The sequence below is a fragment of the Solea senegalensis genome, linkage group LG18 (assembly GCF_019176455.1).
Source record: "Solea senegalensis isolate Sse05_10M linkage group LG18, IFAPA_SoseM_1, whole genome shotgun sequence".
Classification (NCBI taxonomy): domain Eukaryota; kingdom Metazoa; phylum Chordata; class Actinopteri; order Pleuronectiformes; family Soleidae; genus Solea; species Solea senegalensis.
This window is the reverse complement of record NC_058041.1, coordinates 14562463-14583400: the sequence shown is the minus strand read 5'-3', so window position 1 is coordinate 14583400 and position 20938 is coordinate 14562463. Positions and strand designations below refer to the sequence as shown.

At 41.5% G+C, this 20938-nt stretch overlaps 1 protein-coding gene across 1 annotated transcript in view; it reads left to right on the top strand.

The window, feature by feature from the left end:
* nrg3b (neuregulin 3b) overlaps positions 1–20938 on the top strand; it is a 251334-nt gene that overhangs the window by 182948 nt on the left and 47448 nt on the right. Inside the window, exon 3 of the mRNA XM_044014049.1 lies at positions 10381–10454. Coding sequence (XP_043869984.1) covers positions 10381–10454 — 74 coding nt within the window. The remainder of the gene's footprint in view (positions 1–10380; positions 10455–20938) is intronic.

Sequence of the window (20938 nt, the reverse complement as noted above, 5' to 3'; positions counted from 1 at the left end):
GAATTTTGGCCTTGATTTGTGCGATTCTTTTTTTATCCACGCAAACAGTCGAGGCGGAATGCCACCGACTCATCGGCTATTCTTCCCTCGCAGCTTATCAATAACAAAGACGGGAGTGTGAACCACTGATTACGCTTTGATACTGGGAGTGAAGTGGGGATGATTGTGTGTGTGTCTGTGTCTGCGTGTGTGTAAGCATGCATGCATAAACGTGTGTGAAAAAAAAAAAATAGCACTTAGATCGCTGGAGGTCTGGTGTTTTTTTGGTTTTTTTCCCCCTTCTCATAAAAAATGGATCCTTGTTAGTCATCCTGACCTTCCCAATGGTAAAAATTAGTCTGCAGCAGAAAGCAAATGCAGCTTAAATCAACCGCGTGCCCTCAGCCGCCTCCTTTGCTGTATTTATACACTTGATAAAATAGGTGTGTATCACGGGCCGCAGCAGGTGCTACATCTTTTTTAAAATGAAAATGCCACAGTGTTCACCAACTGGACTTATTTATTTCAGTATTTACCAATTAGCATAATGCCATATTGTATCTGTACTTACTCTGCATATGCAAATCGTCATTTTTGCCGCGCATGACTTGTGTGTCAAGTAGTGGAAATTAGAGATGTTTAACACTGTTAACTTTGCCGTAGGAAAAATGGAAATCGCCTTTGACAGTGAGACGAGGAAAAGTCGTTCCTGTGTTTCCGATACTTTCTGCAAACTTCACAATCACCTTCATGCGTAAAGATAACACCAGGAGCCAAGGTTTAGTTTCCTCCTTCGTTAAGCATTCTCTGTCATGTATTTATGCCTGCACATAAAAGTTATTAATTCCCTTTTTGGCAGAAACAGCATGTGTGCAAAAGCTGGTGATCGTAAAATCCTTGTAGCTGGCAGCTGTATTTGTACATACTGTACAGTGTGTCATCTGGATGAATCAAGACAAGCTGCTGCAGAGTGTTTCACGTTTATATTGCAGGGCTGGGACTGTGCTTAACCCATACTTTTGAGTGGCATAACCACACTATTAAACCCTACAGGTACCAGATGTCGGGTATTTGCAACAACACAACTGTAGGTCACCTTCAAAAGGAACACATGTGCCTTTAATGAGAGGAATTGATTTTAACTAACTGGAGCTCAGAATGCTGGAGTGGTTAAAGAAAAACACCTTCTCAAACATAATTAGAAAATGTGAATAAAGCTGCATATATTATGCACCTAATTACGCATTTTAAATATGAGTCATTTTCTTAGGGAAGGCGAGGCAGTGTCGTGTGTGAAAACAAAAGGAGCGGACACAAGGGTCGTATAAGAAACTGTAAAACACTAAAACTACTCATGGATTTTATATTTAGTTTTCATCTAAATAAGTCCTTCTAAATACTCACTGGACCTTAAGATAGTACTTCTTTCGTTTTTAGGCACAGCTTTTTCTCAGTATTTATGATGTTAGGATGGGATGGATATTCTTATATTATGTCAAAGAAAGCTGATAGGACCTGCCATTTGGCAGATGTTGCTCAGTCGGTATAGCCAGTCTGCCGTTTGATCCCCAGCTGTTTTAATCTACCTGCAGAAGTGTTCTTGGGCAAGATGCTGACACTAAATTCCTCCGGGCAGCTGTGCCAGGAGTCAGCGCGTTGAAAGGACAATCTAATTATTGCATTAGTGTGACTTTAACTAGACTTTTCAAATACATGTAAGTCTGGTCTAACGCCCCTCCAGATAATGTGGTTGAAAGTGGCATTATTATTTCATGTATACATTCAACTGGACCCAAAGTCTCTCTGCACATGTTCTAGTTTCCACTCCTGGGCTTTGACCCAGATACAGAAGAAGCCACTACACAGAAGAAACAGACAACAGTGAGAAAAACATGGAGGAATCCAGACTGCTGCATTTTCTGACTTATTCAAAGACCTAATTCATGCTCAGGCGGCTTAAAGAATTACATATTTTCAAGTGAATGGGTGGTAGAAAGATACAGCATGGTGCTGACAACTGAAATATGTCAACCAGATAACATCTAATACTCACAAGCTGGAAAGGAAAAGTGTATCGCCACCTTGCATGTTGACTGTAGTTCATTCAATAAATCAATTCCCTGCCAATGCTTCATTACTGGGACAAGGACTGTTGTCTAATTAAATGGCAAAGTCAAGCTCAGCCTAACTGTGCATGGAAACACACTGAATGTGTGAATGGGTGATTAGTAAAAGTGGCGCTATAGAGCACTTAGAGTCATAAAAGCGATGTTTAAGTACAAAATTACGCTTTTCATTTAAATAAAATTGCCGAGCTCTTTTTGTCAAACCCTGTCTGGATTGCAACATTCAATTAAAACTAACATAATAGAGCAAAATGAAAGACTTAAGCTCCTCTAAATGATCGCGTATCACTGACAAGTGCGTGTACACACAGTTGTGAGGCTGCTCAACACTCCAGGGGCAAATTTCACCTCCAATAAGCCAAAGGCCTCTCCCCTGTGGTTCATCAGTCACAGCTCATATGGACTCATTTTATAGGACATGTGGCGTCTAATGTGGATGGGCGTCACTCGCTAAATGGAAAAGTTTGGTCGACTCGGCGATCGCTCCCTCCTCGAATCTGTTCCTCCTTCCTCCTCGATTTCCGCAAGACACGACTGTCCTTTATTTTTCCTCCACGCTAATTAGGAAGCAAGGGGGGTAATTAGTCATGAGGCAGTGATCCCCACCCCTCTGTCATCCTCCAGATTCAGAGGTGTGTTTTTCCCTGTGACTGGAACATGTGTTAAAGGCAGCTGTGTAGTTGCAGACAGCTCTGGAGTTGGAAAAAAAAAAAAAAAAAATACATGCTGAGTCTGTGTATAGCTGCCGCGCATACGCGTACTTTAATGTCTACAGGGTATTAACATGCATGCTCAGAGAGCTGCCGTGTGTATCCACACGTACGTACAAACACACACACACGCACGCGCGCACATCTGGGTTTAGTGCGAGACAATTCCCTCCGTTTGAATAACGCCAACGCGTACATTACATCAACACAATCCCTCGCTCTCTTCTGCCCGGACGTACTGAAGGATCCACACTCAAAGCACGTCATTATCTCACATTGTTTATCAACTATTCAGGCATTCAACGACATATTCACACAAACAGATTTACAAAGCGTTGTTTACATCTCATTGAGGGACGACTGAGCTTGTCTGCATAGTGTTACAGATGATGGAAGGAGGGAGGGGCGGGGGGAGAGAGATGGAGATGTAGACAAACGGAAAGCGAGCCGAGACGTAAACAGATAGCCAGACAGGCTTTCTGCCTTCGGGTCTGTGATTCAGAATACTAACAAGACGTCTGTATTCACACACCAGAGAGAGAGAAGGTGTAAAGTACAGGCCAGAGCTATGTAAGTGATGGCAAGGGGGAGGAACCATGTACCCTTGGAATTTGACTGGCTGCTGCGGGTGCCTCGCTGAACGTTGCAGCACACCATTGGCTGTTCGCTGGCAGAGGAAAAAGGGACAGCGCATGATTCTTGTAAGACACAGAGAGGTCTTTAGGTTGCATGTGGCGACCGGGAAAGTGTCAGTGTACCACGTACCGGGCGGAAAGGACTCGTATTCAACTTCTTTTTCTTAGAAGTCTGATTGTCGATTGTGGTATTTGTGTCTTTTCAATATATGTGACCATGGCACTTGAGTGAGAAGGAATCCATTATGGCTTTTTACCTACACACACTGGCAGCGTGGCAAAGTAAAACAACGACTGGGGAGAGCTTCATCCATTAGAGCTAAATCTATCAGATTCAATTTGCTGTGTTAGCTTCCATATCTGCAGCTTCAATGCCGAGTGGTCTCACAAATATTCCATTTCCTGTTGTTGTTGTTGTTGATTCATGCAAAAAAAAGTATCCATTTTGCTCATGCCCATGCATGCCTTTTGAGAGCGTTCACATGGAAGACACCATCAATTCTTCTCTTTTTTTTTTTTGCATTAAGGCACATGTTAACAGATCAGACTAGCGACGTGAGCCGCGTGGCTCATGCGTGACCTGTCGTTGATCCACGTGATTCATTTTGGGAACAGACCTCACGCCTATTATTCACAAGATCTGTGTGCAGCAAAATTGTACAGTGAAAATGATTTTTTATTCACACGTTCGGCATCTATATGTGTTGCATACGTCACAAACCCAGCACGACCTGTTCTTGTTTCAAATCCCCGATTCGACCGACAGATCCCTGGCTTCATATTGAAGAGTCGTGTTATTTAGGTGAGAACAGAGTCGTATTTAAAAGTAGCCTCTATGTATGACACAGCAGATGCTGCACAGCGCTGTGGCAGATGAACAGAAGACACGCAGCCAGTGTAATTGACAGCTGCAGCCGACCTTGGTCATAACCAAATGATGAATGTGTCTTGTCTACATAAGCTTTCTTGAAAGTTTTTTCCAGCCATTTGTTAACATAAACATGCAAATGTAATATTGAATATAAGATGAATGTGTGTGTCAATACTCTTCCCTTCTCCCCCTGTGGCCCTGACTTAATTTGTTGCATACAAAAGACGTTTAAATTCATTTACTAATCTGATTTTTATGCATTAGTCATTTGGACTGATCCTCTCCACGTTCAATTTCAGTGTAAATGTTCAAGTCTGGTTTAATGGACCGTGTTGATAAATGATAACTTTCCATTGGATATGCTGTTTCAGATTTTCATCAATGCGTCTATGTCAGATCCCTTAAATCATTTTTGATATTTTTTCTCCCGCTGAAATGCATAATGAGTTCACGATGAATTGTGGCCCATAAAGAATCCATCTGATGCTCTTCAGCGTAAAAATCACATTATAAGAGCACAGGCTCTCAGATGCACAGTGGTCAGCACCTGGACAATAAATGGTCTAAATGCGAATACTATGTCTTAAAACCCTGATGACCTAAAAATCTGTTTTGTTGGGTCATTATACTTCAGCCGTAAAATATGAATGCCTTCACCAAGCAGGTTGTATTTTTGTATTCAATTCAATTTTATTTGTATAGCGCCAAATCATAACATACATTATCTTTTGTACTGTCTGTCCGTCTGTTAGCAGCACAAGATAAAAACTACTGACCTGATGCAGCCGTGACTCAGCAGGAGGGCACGTCGTGACACTAAAAGACGGCATTAAATTGTGGGATGGCTCACAACAAGGGGTGGACGCAGTTCACGAACAGCAATATTTCATAGAAACCCTCTAAAAGGGGGGAAACATCGTATGTTTTCAGCAACAATAATCGAATTCCATCACGGTAGCCTAAGGAAAACAACTTTAAAATGACGGACACAACCCCCCACTACTTAATAAACAGATCGACACACACATACAGAATTTGAATACTACACATAAGTGTAGAGTGTGTTTTGTTGCTTTAAAACAGAGGTCGTCATCTTCCTACAAATGGAAGTGTGTTTTCATTTTGGTCCAAATTAACTGTCGTTAATACCATTTTCTCATAAAAGTATTAGCCATATGTTAATACTCGTGTACGTTTACTCATTAATGCTGCTAAATGCACATAATTGTTTTATTTATTTACAGCATTTTCCACCTTTAATCATGTGTATATTTGTGTTTTTTTTGGATGAAACAATAAAAGGGTTTTTTGCATTAGTCTTGCCCTTCGCCCACCCACCCCCCACGCCCTAAGTTAAGATATAAAATTGTGCCTGAAGGAGGAAACAATGACTTCATAATAAGACCCTTTATCTTCACCTGTGCCTTGAATACGGAACTCTAGAGAGATGCTGTCTCCTCTCTCTCTGTGTGTGTGTGTGTGAGGTTTGAGATTTTAAGGGTTTAGTTCAAAGATATTTTCCACACATCAGTTGAACAGTAATGACTTCCACCATTTAAAGGTGCGGTTAGAGGCGGTTTTTACTGCCACATAAGACAAAATGACCGTTTCAGCGTTCACGCCCTGCAGCTTGACAGCAGTGAGAGACACTGAGGCTTCAAAGATAAAAAGCTGCCCACATTCCCTTCATTTTCCGTCACTTGTATTGAACATCTTTCTCAAAATAGATCCCTAAAATATATGAATACATCCTGTAATGGTGTTACTGCAGTGTTTTTTCCTTGACATGTGTTGAGCTCAACTATTTGGGCACACTTCATATTCCGCAAACCTCGAGGGGAAGAAGGAACTTGGGAAGATTATTGCGTAGCCAAAAAAAATCCCCCTTTCACTCTCCCTCTTTGTGAGCGTAGGAGAGTTCCAACACGGTGGGCAAAGCAGGCAATTGCCGGGGGGCCCCAAGCTAACAGAGGCGGGGCCCTCAGGAACAGCTGATTATATTAGTCGACCGCATCACACCCGTTAAACTCTATGAACAGTTGTGCACAACAGACTGCAATGACATCATGTTTGGAAACACCAGTAATGAGGCCCCATGCCACTAGCTTACAGCCAGAAGCTTCGTAGTTTTAGACTGAACCAAGAAAGTGAAGGCAACAGTGTAGAAAAACTAAAAAGGGAAAGAAAATAGACAGTCGTAATAGAGATTCTGCTCTCTAGTATTAATTATTTATGTTATCTTTTTGTTATATTTATGTGGAGGATTTTGCCCGGGGGCCCCCAAAGTCCCTTAAATGCCCTTGATGATGAGTGGATTGAAGGTATATGATAAATCTTACTCAAGGTTGACACTGAGTAGCAGTAAACTGCAGTGTGGCTGTATCTGCTGGACAGCAAATGTATGTGTGTATTGAAGAAAGAATACTTTAAAAACGTACAGTATACGTATTTTTGCTTTTATCGGACAAGACGGTGAGCGAGGAAGAGCGGGGAAGACGCGTAGCAACTGAAAACAGTGACTCGAAATCAGTTCCAATTATGGGATTTTCGTACTTGTACAACCCTCGTATAATTTTACAAGTCAGGCTTAAGGTACAAAGAACTATTATATATACATTTGTATATATGTTTCCCCCCTATTATATAATGCATTTACTTTTGCTTTGTTCCTTGTACACTTGGATCCGCTTGTCAACAAAGCAAATAACACCGTTATATGCCTTCGGGTCTGTGATTCAGAATACTAACAAGGTATATGCAAGGTATACAGTATATGCACCATACTATACTTTGTATATAATATGGGTTATATTTGTTTCCAAACATCTTGTAAGGCTAAATGTTGCATCTTTAGTCTTTTTCAAATAAAATAAAAAACTACTCTCTGAAATTACCCTGTGAAAGTGGTTGTATTACTTTGCGCCACAAGGTGGTTTTGTGTATGTAATAAATGGACTAAATGGCATTATATCACCTGCTATTCAAAGCACACCCTCTAATCTCTTACTCTGATGACACGAGCAAGAGGAGAGAAATAATGAAAATGAAAACGGCGACGCAGCCGCATGAGCACCACCGTCGGCTTTGAGGTGGTGTGAAATTAGAAGAGCATTTATTATTCTGTGTATGTCCATCAGTGGCGCAGCTCCGTACCACATTGTGGAGCGTTTAAGAGACGCGAATCACACGTCGCACTTGTTGAGCTGCGACACGCTGAACCAATGGAGACGAAACTGCAGCTTGAGACGTTCAACCCAAAGAAATATGACAATCTATCACAGTTTTCACTCTGATTCGGCCCGAACCAACAACTTGTGATGTCAACTGCTGCTCCTCCGTTTGATTTGACTCGGTGTCGGCGGTGTTGTTGATGTTGTTGTTGTTGTTGTTGTTGTTTTTTCCCCTTCATTTCTCCTCAAGCCGCGCTGAGTAAGAATGACTGGGGTTCGCTGCTCGTCTGTCACTCATCCAGTACATTATCCTGTACTGTATGTTGGCTCTGCGACGCAGGTGGAAATGCGGTGGATAGATAGTGATGGACGGCGTGTGAGTGTTAAGTCCCCACAGCTTGCCAACAATAAGTCATTGACTGATGGAATAAAGAAAATATAGACCGCGCTGACACGCGGCTCGCTCGAGTACAAGTTTATTTTCAAACGCACACATCCGGGCAAATCCCCCCAATAGCCTCCTTGTAAGCTGTGAAAGAGCCGAGGAATGGATCGGCCCACTGAATTCATGTTATCAAAGATAGGACGAAATATAAGAAGAAGCTTAATTCCTTTTTGAGAAAACAAAATACTCCAAACTTTTGTCCTGCAAGTTTTTCTGCCTTCTTTCTGTTTTCTCGTCTGAAAGTTCATTCATTCATTTATTTATTTATTCATACATTTCACCAGCAGAAAAGGATTGTAAAAATCCAGGATGAGCAAGAATTGAATACTGATGTGTAGGTTTAATATCTGTGGCCTCTTTTTCTTTCTTTTTTAGCAGGTGCCTATATTTTGAGAAAATGGTGAAATGGAAACCTGAAAGTTGGGTGTGCAATAGTGCTTTTCCTTCACGGCTGATAGTCCGATGTCCGGACTAAAACCCTGGAGTTTTCAAATGAAAATGGAGCATTTTGAAATTTGAGCATAGTTTAGACGTACAGTAGCTAAAGTCTCCTTTAAATCCCTCTGGTATTAGTAAATTAATTAGAAGTGGCATTTGAAGTGATACAACTTCATTTTTCTTCTTCCCTGTTTTGTTTCTCGGTCTCTTCTCCTCCCCTCTTTCAGTAGTTTTCTTGTCCTTCCTTCCCGGTGCTCCACAGCTGTTGGCATCTGATGTATATGCATTATCACACAGATGTAAAAAAAACACTTCAGCATCCCAGATTCCAAACGTCATATTTTCAGTGCGTACATTGATGACGGTCGTTGGGGATATATGCAGGCATCAACAGAGCAGGACTCTGTATTTGATGATGAAGGCAAATATCTGGACACTGCCCAGGACTTTGTTTGCATGTGGCTTCCGACTGCGCGGCAGCTTCCCATCTTCAGCCGTAGATCTTGCGTCGCCTGTTTCACGCCAAGTACTTTCCATCCCAGAACCCCCGTTTCCTCCACCGGGACCTGGCATTCCTGTCAGTCATGTGCTATCAGTGAGACTGCAGGCACTACTCAGGCCTTCCCCTTCCTCTTTTTCTTCCACTCTCACCCCACCCCTTGACAGTTTCTGTGTATCTCCCTCCACCACCTCAGTCCTCCGTGAGCACTCCACTTTTTCTTCCTCATTTACTCCTCAATTTAGGTTTCCTGTCCCGAGCTTTCTTTATTTATCTGTTTCTGTACACCGTGCTTGGTTAGTCCTTCATATGCGAATGCAAAACCCAGGTGAGCGCTTTCATTTCTTCTTTGTCTGCTTCATTTTTTTTGGCAGCAATGCAAATGATGGCATCATTTTAGGCGAAGTGCATTAGAGACATTAGTCGTGAATGTTTTTAGCCTTACAGCTTCAGCTTTCTTTTGGTTTCTGTCTTACTTCATTTTATGCAATCATGGTTAGTGACATCACATCGTTTCAAACGAGGTGCCAAAGTAAAGCTGCAATCTATGAGTCAGTGTAACGTTGTCATTAAGCTCCATTGTGTTGTTCTTTGCATTATCGATATCAAATTTTAACAGCGCACCACAGGAAAATGCTCTGACTAAAGGTGAATGGGACACAAGTTCCCCTGAAATTCTACTATGTTTCGTTCAGTTTGATACAGTACGGTACATGTTTTCTGGTGTTTCAATTAGGAATTGTACCAAAATAACCAGCCACAATTGTTCCACTCTGTGGCACCTTTCTCTTGAGGTGCCAGAATAAAATGGTATGGTAAAGTCAGGGTGGAACTCGACAGGCAGCTGATTGGGCGACAGAAAAAACGTCACGTTTCCTCTGTTCTCATACAAAGCTCGACATCTTGTTGAGACGAACAGCCACAAACTGAGCTGCTGGATGTCCTCCATTGTTGTCTGCTGTGTCGTTGTCTGTCGTCCGTTGTCATCACGCTGCTGCGACGTAACGCAAATACCATACGGCATGTCCATGCGGTGACGGAAACGCTATTTCTGAAACACTGAGTGGGAGCTCTGAAACTTTGATTTTCTGCACAATGAGGTTCCTGAACAAACTAGTCAATATCTCCACTAGTAAACTTAATAACTTGATGCTATCCCTGCTGTTGCCACCCATGCGTGACACCCAGGTGTCCGCTTCCTTGTCGGGGTTGTAAGACAATCGGGGAATTACAGGATTATGTGTGTGTGTGTGTGTGTGTGAGAGAGACACACGTCCATGTGTGCGTGCGTGTGACATGTTTAGCAGCAGTTCCACCTGAAAATAATGTTCCAGCAAATGTCACGGTGTCGCTCAAACACCGCACACGACAAACCAACCACTGACAATGGGAATGGTGTTAATTGCCTTTTCTCAGCAGGCCCGCACAGGCTGGAATATCCCGTGTATCCCTGCTAATTTTAGAGTTAAATAGCCTTTATAATCACATCTCTCTCTCTGTCTTGCAGGTGTAAGGAGGGTTACCATGGACTACGCTGTGACCAGTTTGTTCCCAAGACGGATGCCATCATGTCAGATCCAAGTACGCTCTCTTTTCTTTCTTTCTTCCTTACCTTCTTTCTTTTTTCGTGATCCAACAGTATTGGTATATTGATCACAACAAGTTCATGTTACATGACCCCCCCGGTGTATTTCTGACTGCACTGTTTCGTTAAGATAAGTACAAATCAAGTGGGTTAACCCTAAATTGATTCTTGCAGTATAGGGTCGAGTGGTCCTTTGGGTTATAACGCTGCATAAGAACCAATCCCAACGGAATAGTCCCTGGCGGTATTTGTGTGAGTGATGATTTTTGAGTGTGTGCACAGTGAAAAGCATAATGAAGATGTCACATTCTCAATCATTGTCTCAGGCAGCACAAGTGAAATATCTTCAGTTGCTCTTGAAGACTTTGCGACATAAAACATGCTGGTGCGTTTAACAGCAGGAGGAAACGTTATATTAGAAGCCATTAGTTGAGTAAGGCACATTTGTTAAAGAAAAAAATTTAATTAAATTATTGAATAAATTGACTATACACGTAAACAAAGAGACAAAAGTGTTTTATTTTTAAAAAATAGAAACAGTTGTCTGGAAAAATGAAAATAAAGAAGCAGACATCTGTGTGCTGCACAATGCTGTAATCATTCCATCAAAACGTGGAATGACTGACTGGAGTTAACTGTCTGTGACAAACCAACTCGTCTGAACAATCTGGGTAATATCTGGGTATTATTGTGATTTTTCTGCACGTATAATCGGACTGCAATTTGGTTTCAACAGTTTGGAGTGTTGCCACGTCGAACTGTTAGCCTCCATACGCTAATGCCAGGATGAGAACTTAAAGAAATGAATCAGTTCTTACTGTATCTTAAAACACAAAGATTACATTGCAGCCTTTGTGATTTACTAATTTTGTTATTTCGGGTAATTGTTCAGCCGCACTGCCTGCGTGCAGAGCCAGACTTGTCAAACCAAAAAAACATGTTGAAGATAATTTATTCAGCATATCAGAATCTCACTAAGCGCTTTTTTTTTAACTGCCTGAATCTTAAGTGGACTTTATGATAAACTGTGACAATGGGTCTCATTGGAGAGACTATTACATGGCTGATCATAGAATATACGGACATTGAAACCCCCGCTTGCTTTGCCTTCCCCGTTGAAGCGCCTCTGCCGATGTTTTGACTTATATTGTGTCAAAGCGTAGCCTGTTATTGCTAGCTGAGTCACTGTTATGCCCCAGTCTCGGGGGCCTAGGACACAACATGATAAGTCCCAAGTGACCACAAATGATTTTTAGCGTCAAAATAATTATTTATTTACAAAAGTAGGGTAAATGACAACAAAATGGATGAACTGAGTATCGGTATCGGTACTCTGTATCGGCCGATACCCACAGCACAAGTATCGGAACATCTCTACTTTAAGTGTTCATCGATTGGTGGGGTCTAACAATCAGTGTCGATCCCTGTCATCAGCTAACCTTCATGTGGGGAAACTTGGAGGGGAATTTTAGTTCAGTACAGACATTTATATACTGTTTTTGCATTTTCCATTTGATTTGTCAATTTCATGACATGTAGTCACACGATAATATCGTACTAATGTCATGTGGAGATTGTTATTGGAATCTGAATATGAACAATTAATAACACAATAAAAAAAATATATAATTCAGTTAATAGACACAGTCAGAATGAGCATCATGAGATTGTGCTTCTTTATTGGCCTGCTCACAGTAGGTGCTGCCATGCAGATTTATAGAATTAAACCCTGTGCATTAAACCCCCAGCATCTTTTATTATGGTCTGCAGCCTTGTTTTGCCTTAGTCCAGCTAAATTAAAGGTGAGTCCTCAGATTACTGTTGTTCACAAGAGACAATTCCCCAAGTCTCTGAAATCCCCTGGCAGCTGTGTAGTGTAGTTAAAAAAATATAAAGCAAAAGTCAGAGGTACAAGGAAGAGAAATTGGAGGCCTGGAGCTATTCCCATGAGACTGCAGCTTTACAAATTCACACAATTTTTATGGAGTGACTTTTCTTTCTGCACCAGGAGTCAGAGAGGAAACTTCACTCGTATGGCTGTGCGTTTGATGCCGTCAGGACCACTGGAAGTCTGTTAATGGGGTCACAAACCAGTGTCACAAAGCATTTATTTCTAATGGCACTCAACTTCCACAATGGGATTTATGTTATCTTCTTTCGGCAGACATCAATTTTACCTTGTCCAGATCCAGAGATGCTTGTGTTGGTCTTTTAAGATAAGCGGAATCTTGTTTTGTTTTGCTTGAAAACAGACACTCAAATAAAGCATGTTTTTTCTTTTAATCTAAATTCACGACACAGTCGATCTTGAACCTAAGATATCAAGATGTTTGTCGACCGAATTTCTAAATATAGCAGAAGTGAATCACTTGTTTAAAGGCGACATTCAAGATTCAAGAGGTTTATTGCCATATGTTCAGTTAAGACAGACGTCACACTGCACAATGAAATTCTTACTTTGCACATCTCCCTGGTCACAAAAAAAGAGAGAAAAAAATGTAACAAAAATATATATATATATATATATATATATTTATATATATAACTTAACAGTGTGAAATAAAAATATATATATAACTTAACAGTGTCTAAACAAAATTAAAATTAAAATTAAAAATGGAATCTTAGAACAGATCCAAGGGCAATATTGCACGATTGATGAGGAGATATTTTGATCGGCTCGTTTGCAGCGACTAGGAGGATTTTAATCATGAAAACAAGTTAATATACGTAAGTAGACCTCCATAACTAACATATATGTGCGATACAAGCATCCAATGTCACCTTTAAACATTTGGTGCATTTTTCGGAGCACTGGAGTTGAGTTTGAGAGACATGTATGTTCACAGAAATGGTAGCTAAGGGGAAAATCAATTTGATCAGCATCGGGGAGAAAACACCTTTCAAGTAGGAAACTCAGACAGCAGCATTAACTCCCTAATCTAAAACACTTTGAACCCATCAGACCTGCTATCAACATCTGTCCTCAGTGACCTGATCGCATATGGGGAGCGCTAAGTATGACTGTTCACATCTGGCATTAAAATGTCTGATTCGATCTCCTGTGACCACATGAGCTTGGATCTGGCATCATCGCCGTTTATTAAAACACTAGCGCTGTGTTCGCGAGAACAAAAAAAACGCTTTAACTGTACAGATGTGTCTGCTGAGTTCATCAGTGTGTGTGTGTGTGTGTGTGTGTGTGTAACCCATTCTCTTTCCAAGAATGTCGTATACCACCTTAAGTCACTGTCCCTCAGCGTTGCCTTCCAGGCGCACACGGTATCCTTCCACAGCTGAAAGAAGATGCTCAGATCAGAGTGTGAGCCAACAGTGGGTGTCCTCTACGATTAACCCGGAGCTTAAGCCTAAACCTAATTCTTCTTGGCCCCAACCTGAACCTTCTCTGGTCTTTGCATCTAAATGTGCCACCAGTGGGTTCACACTGGTGTCAACTGAAAGCCCCCGGTGCTTCTCTTTCAGACGAGGAGGGATACCATGTGTGTCTGTGAGGCGACACTTTGACAGAGCGAGGCTGTATATGATGCTCTTGAATGAGGATGTGTTGGTGTGCGTGTGAAAAAAGACAAGATACGCTGAAGTGAATCCGCGCTCTACTCGCACGGCTTTAACATGAAATCATAATGGCGATCAGTGTTAATATAGAGGCAGTGGCAGCAACTCAATGAACGTATGTGCGCTGATCAGAATCACAATCAGAAATACTTTATTGATCCCCGGGGAGAAATTGCATTTCTTACGCCAACAGAAAATAACAGAGATTCACAGCACTAAGGTACGATATACTAAGAACAATTATATTCCAAAAAAGGAAAACAAAAGATGATAAGCATAAAAACAGATCGGATAACATCAGCTGAGGAGGTGAACTCTAATCCGTCCTGAGGATTGGTTGTGTTAATGTGTTCATCTGTATTGTGACCACATGTGTCTTTTTAAGATCAGATCTTAGGATGTATTCACGACAGACTGGGGGTGTTCAGATTTATCTCCATTTGATAAGATCACCCAGAGTGAATGCGAGTACCAGGTCTGAACACGGTTCTTGTGGCTTGTGTGCTGTGTCCCGAGTACTCGAACGCCAGGTCAACGGCCGATCACATGACCAACAGAGGGCGACAAACAACCGTTCACCCTCAAACCTACCCCTGGTTTTTGTGGAAGTGCCCACAGAAAACCCATTGAGATTGAAATTGAACCAGTGACCTCCCTGCTGTGATGAAAATTGACATTTTTTATATTTTACAAAAGACAAAAAGAAAGTCATCTGAATGCAGGTCGAATTCCAACATTTGGACCGACTATTAGAAAACAAGTGTAAGGATTTTTTCTTTTGTTGTAATTTAGTGCATGATTACAAAAAATCACCCCAGCCTCATTTATCAGATGAATATAAAATATTGACAAATCCGTACATGAATGCTGTTCTGTCAGCTCTCCACTCAGCACCCTGTCGCCACACAAAGCTTTGTTGTGACAACAATCGTTGAACCACCGCAGGAGCCAAGTGCACCCTGGAAGACGTGATAGAGGAACCAAGCCCATTTTGATCTGTGTTGATACAGAGTAATCGAAAATCTACACAGATTACAAAGGATTTTTAGGATTATCCCGCTTTCAAAAGCCAAGTCATGTAATAACGTACAGTCATGCGTGCACACAACAACTGGGATGAGCTCCAGTGAAATTGAATTCATCATGTGCAAATGTACATCTGTGTGTTTGTGCGAGTGTTCATTTACGCGCATGTTTGTTTCGGTCACTGACGTGACAGTCAACATGTCATCTGCCAGGCATGCTTTCCTCCCTTTTTTCCCGTTTGTTTGTTTGTTTGTTTTTTTATTTTGTTTGTTTTCCGGAGTCAGTCTCCGTGCAGCACGCCGTCACAAATCATCCATCTTCCCTCCTCCTTTGTCTTGCTATTGACTGGCCACAAAACAGCCACTCAGAGGCGCAGTTTGGATTGGATTGTGCGGGACTGCCACTCCATCATAACACACATCTTTACAGAAGTGGAAAGACAAGTAGAGACTGTTGTGCACATCTTAAAAGCCCAGCGAGAAAAGGGGGGAAGAGGCTCCAGGCCAGGTGCTGCGACTACTTTGCTGTCTGCTCAGCATTTGGAATTGAGTGAGCTCTTACATATTGGTGCACAGTGGGGAAGTGGTGCCTTCTTTAATTGGAGGCAGGGGAGTGCAGTACAGCTGGAACTGAGCTTCTACCTGATAAAACATTTCCTTATGCCACTAATGATGTTCAGGTGGACCACTTGTGGTCACATACGCTGCATGTGTATAAAAGTGGATGAGGTGATGCCTAACACTGTTACCTGCTGCAGTCACACTCATGTCCACTCACATGTGCCGCTTTTTATTGTTTACTTGACTCTAAATGGAAACATAATATTCACAATCAACATCATCTTCTACTAATAAAGACCTCAAACTAGCAACTGAGACCATGAACTCCTCAGGAAAATGCTTAATGTAGTTATAAATGATGAGGAGCATAATTTTTTCATCCACTTCCATTCAAAAAGAGTTTGCCCCCTGGTGGCTTCCCCTTTCAAACATAAAATGTTTTTGTGCCACACTGACTAGAAGGAAAAAAAAAAATATGAACCATATTTAATGTGATTGTCACAGAAAGAAATCGTTGGCATCGTGTAATTCTGCAAACCACAGACACGCTGCGATAGCACCTCGCGATTAAGGGACCACTTTTTTTCCCCCCAAACAATTTGCGCGTTAATTAATGGTATCACCCGCTCAAGCTGCTACGCATGCACTCGCACTTCAATACAGACACTGATTCGTTTTACTTTTTATTACCAGTACTCTTATTCCATAATTACTCTCATTTTATGGACTTTGTTTTATCCAGAGTCTGGCACAAAAAGCACAGAGGTTTTTTTTTTTTCCTCCAAGTATCAACATCCTCTCATTAAAATCACACTGTGCCACAACATAAAAAACACCTCAGCATTTCATCAAAACACCACAACAGTCCACAACAAATGCTCTGCTGCTTGGCCCGACACGTTTGCCTCGTACATGCCAGCAGCAATGCCTTCTCCGGTGAGAATTTTACCTCAAATACATTACTATTGGTACGAGTTGTCAAAAAAACGAATGGATAAAACACATTCCTTACAAAACATAACGGAGAATGCAATTTATTTGTGTGTGAATGTACAGTACATGGGAGACTTGGAGCCAGACTGAAGGTGAGGAGGATGGAGGTGAGCCAGCTTCAGGTTTTACTCAGCTGATTAACCAAGAGGAAGAAGGCAAGCCTAATTTGAACTATTCATCTCCGGTAGACATTAGGCCTATAAGAGTAAGAATAGCTACTCAGGATATTGGGTCCAATAATACAACCACAAACACACACACACAGATTGGCTCCCCACTTCCCTGCTCACCCAAGTGAAGGAAGGGATTAAGGATTTGATTCACTCCTGCCATTGTCTCTTCCACCTGCCAGAGTCCTGCCACTTAATCGAGCCAAAACCATCTGAACGCGATGCACAGGTATTCTCCAAACTCGCTCAAGGCTCCCGCGGGACGTGCCGTAAACGATTCCACGGGGGGGCTCTTTGACTTGCCAGTGCAAAGGATTAGAACGCCTGCACATATTATGATTGGTGAATGTCTGCAGACAAGGCAGCGCCAGAGGAAGGGATGTGTATCAGCGATGTAATGACATCATCTGCACAGACTGTGACAGCAAGGGCGATTTAGAGAGGGAAAAGTGTGCCTTGTTGCCATGGGCAATCACAGGGAGAGGCTTGAATGGATAATACAGATCAGGCAGCATCAGTGAGGTGCTGCATTTCTTTCCCCGGCCTCGCCAAGTGTTTGTCTCACACTGACAAAAAGCACCAAGTAAGAAAAATGTGGCTCATATTAAATGTGATCACCAGAGGAAGGAACGTTGTTGTTGTTGTTGTTGTTGTTGTTGTGGAATTCTGCAAACCACAAATGTGCATTTGAACTTTTGTTTGGGGAAGCACCTTGTTAGGGTTTTAGGTCAAATCGAATTATTTATTATTTAAAACATAACACATGCAGTTTCTTGACAGCAGAAATAACATTTACACACAAAATATCAAGTCATTAAGTGTCAAAACCTGTGATTTTTTCAGGTTTGTGTTTATATTTGAGCATCTACTGGAATTTACCTGGCAGGTGTAAACAACATCACATAGTGAGGAGGGGCCAATGTATTTAAAATAAATGGCAGACCATACATAAATCAGAGAACAATGGAACAATTCTTAAAGCTGTTTTTCAGTAGGAAAATCCATTCTGTTTTATTTCTTTTTTTGGTTTTCAGAGTTTGTTTATACGGAGACTTGAGGCGTCTCATGGGGGTTTCACAGAAGCCTGTCCCAGCAGGTGATACAGTGAGACATTTGGGAAAGGATCATAGGGTGTATAAATATTTTTGGCAGCAGCCAAAGAAAAGACAGTTTGATATGTCTAAAATTTACTAGATCACACTGCGCCAACGTCTTCTCCATAAAAATTCACCGGGATGCCCTCATATTCACATTTGCCAAAACAGATATAATATGCGACGCATATCTAAAAACGACAAGTCGAGACTAATGTTTTGGGGGAGGTGGTGTACCCGCATTAGCCAAGACATTTCCAACTCTCTTTAAAGCCACATAAATATGTATTTCTATTCAAGGAAATAAAGTTTTGTTTTTTTTATTAATTTTGGCTGCACTTTAATGATGTACTCGCTTATATACTCTCCTATATTACTCTACTTTGTATTATACAGACTTCTGGTTACCACCATAAAGCACATACAGTATGTGCAACCCTATTCGTGTACAACAAAAAACACAAATTGATTGGCTCTGAACTGTACTAATCATTTCTCTTTGATAGCGCTGTTCTTAGGATGAGATCTTTACCTCTCAACCTGCTATTTTAGAACAGAATCGATATAAGAAGTGAGGCATTGCTCTTTTCCAGAAGGTCAAGCGAAAATCAGACTGAACTAAATGCAAGCGGAGTTCTCATTCAACTTCTCTATGTGCTGTGTTTGTTTTGCACAGCAGCAGGTGTAAAAAAAAAAAAGGCTGAGGGAAAAATAAGAGCCTTGTCAGTGATGGAACAGTCGTAGTAGATTGTGCATTGTCAACACTTTTGTTCCTGTTTTGAAAATTGACCAACCCTGGTCTCATAGCTTCTACTTCTGCCGTGTGACAGGAACTCCATTCCACCTGTGATGTATTTCAACCCTGACGAACTGTGTTGACTCGGTGTCTGAGGTGCTCCTCCTCCTCCTCCTCCTCTTCTTCACCTCTCCACCAATTTCCCCTCCGCTCCCTTTTGTCTCTTGTTTCGCTCGCACGGAGATTCAATCAGCGTATGCCAAAAAAAAAAAAATCTAATAACAAAATCTCTCCCCATCCATCAGTTTAACCATGCATCCATCCATCCTTATATACATCCATCTGTACATTCATTTGGCAATTGCTTTCTAAATACACTAGATCCTCACACGGATCATCTCACAGTGATTCATGCATTGGTGAGATTTACTGTGTGTAATAAAAAAAAATAAATAATAAAAAATGAGTGACATCTAATGGTGAGACTGCAGACTGTAACAGACGCAGTCCTCCTCCACTCGCCCCTCACTTTCCACAGCGTGTCAGGAAACTATGGATGGCCTTCGCATACCAAAGAGGACGTCATTGTTCTTTGTGTGCATAGTGAGCTTCTACTTCAAAATACAACTCGCTCAGTCTGAATGGTGGAAACACTGCAGTGCAAGGGGGGCAGACTCCATCAAGCAATGTCCTCTCCTGTAGCACATGATGAAAACATACTGCACTTTATTTCTGCCAATAAATCCCTCCCTAAATGTTGCACATGCACTACATCTTTAATGTGTGCCTTTTCTTTGGGCAACCGTGTTACTCTCTCAAGTTAAGGCAGAACAGGGATTTCAGCTTCAGATTTCAGTGGCGTGACCAAGGCTAGAGGCTGCTGATGTCTGAGGTCATGTCTGATTTAGAAATTATAAGGAGAGAGAAGAGGTGAAGAATGTCTCTCATATGCAAGTAAAATGTTGTCTTGGAAATATGACTAACTGGATCATTATTCAATTTGATGAATCAGAATTCATTCATTCGTTCATTCATTGTCGACTGCTTTATTGTGCTATTATATGAGGGTTACATGGTCGCTGGAGCCAATGCCAGCTGATATAGGGCGGAAAGGTGGGCTACACCTTGGACAGGTGGCCAGAATTGAATTGACTTGGGAAATGAATAGTGATTCTCCTGCCCACCTATATGTTGTGCATGTTTTAGTTGAATTTTAGTTTAATTACTACTTCACCCATCTACTACTTTCTTGTGTTCTTCATTATATCGCGTTTTTCCCGTTCCTTTACGGCCCATTTCTACAATTACCTCTGTCGTCCCATTAATAATAATAAAACTATTAATTAATATTAATATTAATATTTTTGTATGTCCACCATGACTTTTGACTATGAAATGAAACATGTCACATCCCTCAGCAGGCCAGTGGGGTTAAGCCGAGCGCCTGACAGTCACTTTTGGTGAGAAACTTCAACGTCTTCCTGACTGATTGGACTGTTGACTCTATGCTGCCCCCACGATTCCCAGTGGTATGGCTCTGTCTCATCCGTCATCAGCTGCACCATGACGGACAAAATGAACGCAAATTATGGAAGAAAGGCGTCGTCTGTCTCGATATCCATCTTTTTGCATGGAGTACAAATGGGCCTTCACTCAGAAGAATTCCAGACTCCAAATGAACGCTGCACTGTCCTGTCCCATTGTTGGTCTGAACACTAATCAGTTCTCATTACTTTGTTTGGCCTGACAGTTACACAACTAGAACAACAGGACAGCCTCGAGCCCCAACATCCAATGCTACTTCAATCAGCGTTGTATTATTTATTATTTACCACAGAATAATGAGTGGATTCCGTGCAGCGGTAACAATCTATTCCCAGTGACACCGTGTAACCTTTCTTCCCTCTTTGTGCTCTTGTTTCATGTTCATTCTCTATCTCCCACTCTCCCCATTTTTTTTTTTTTTTTTTTCCAGCTAATGTTGTTGGTCAGGATGAGGCAGTGGCACTCTCACATCCTGACTCATCTGCTGCTACACCAACAGGAGATAACTCTTTCTCCACCTCCTCCTCACCCCTTTTTTTTTTTTTTCCTATTTCTGAAAGCCTCTTATATCCACTGCCTTCAAGTCTTGCCTCAGTGCATTAGCTCACCAGCTGAACCTTCAAATGCCAACAGCCGAAAGCCCCATGATCAGTGTTGAGGAGTACATGACGCAGATTTGAAATAAATGTTAATAAGGTTGCAGTTATGATCATAATGGGATGAGTTATTTTAAAGCGTTAACAATTTTTCCCACTCTGACATTTCAGCACAATTGTTTTG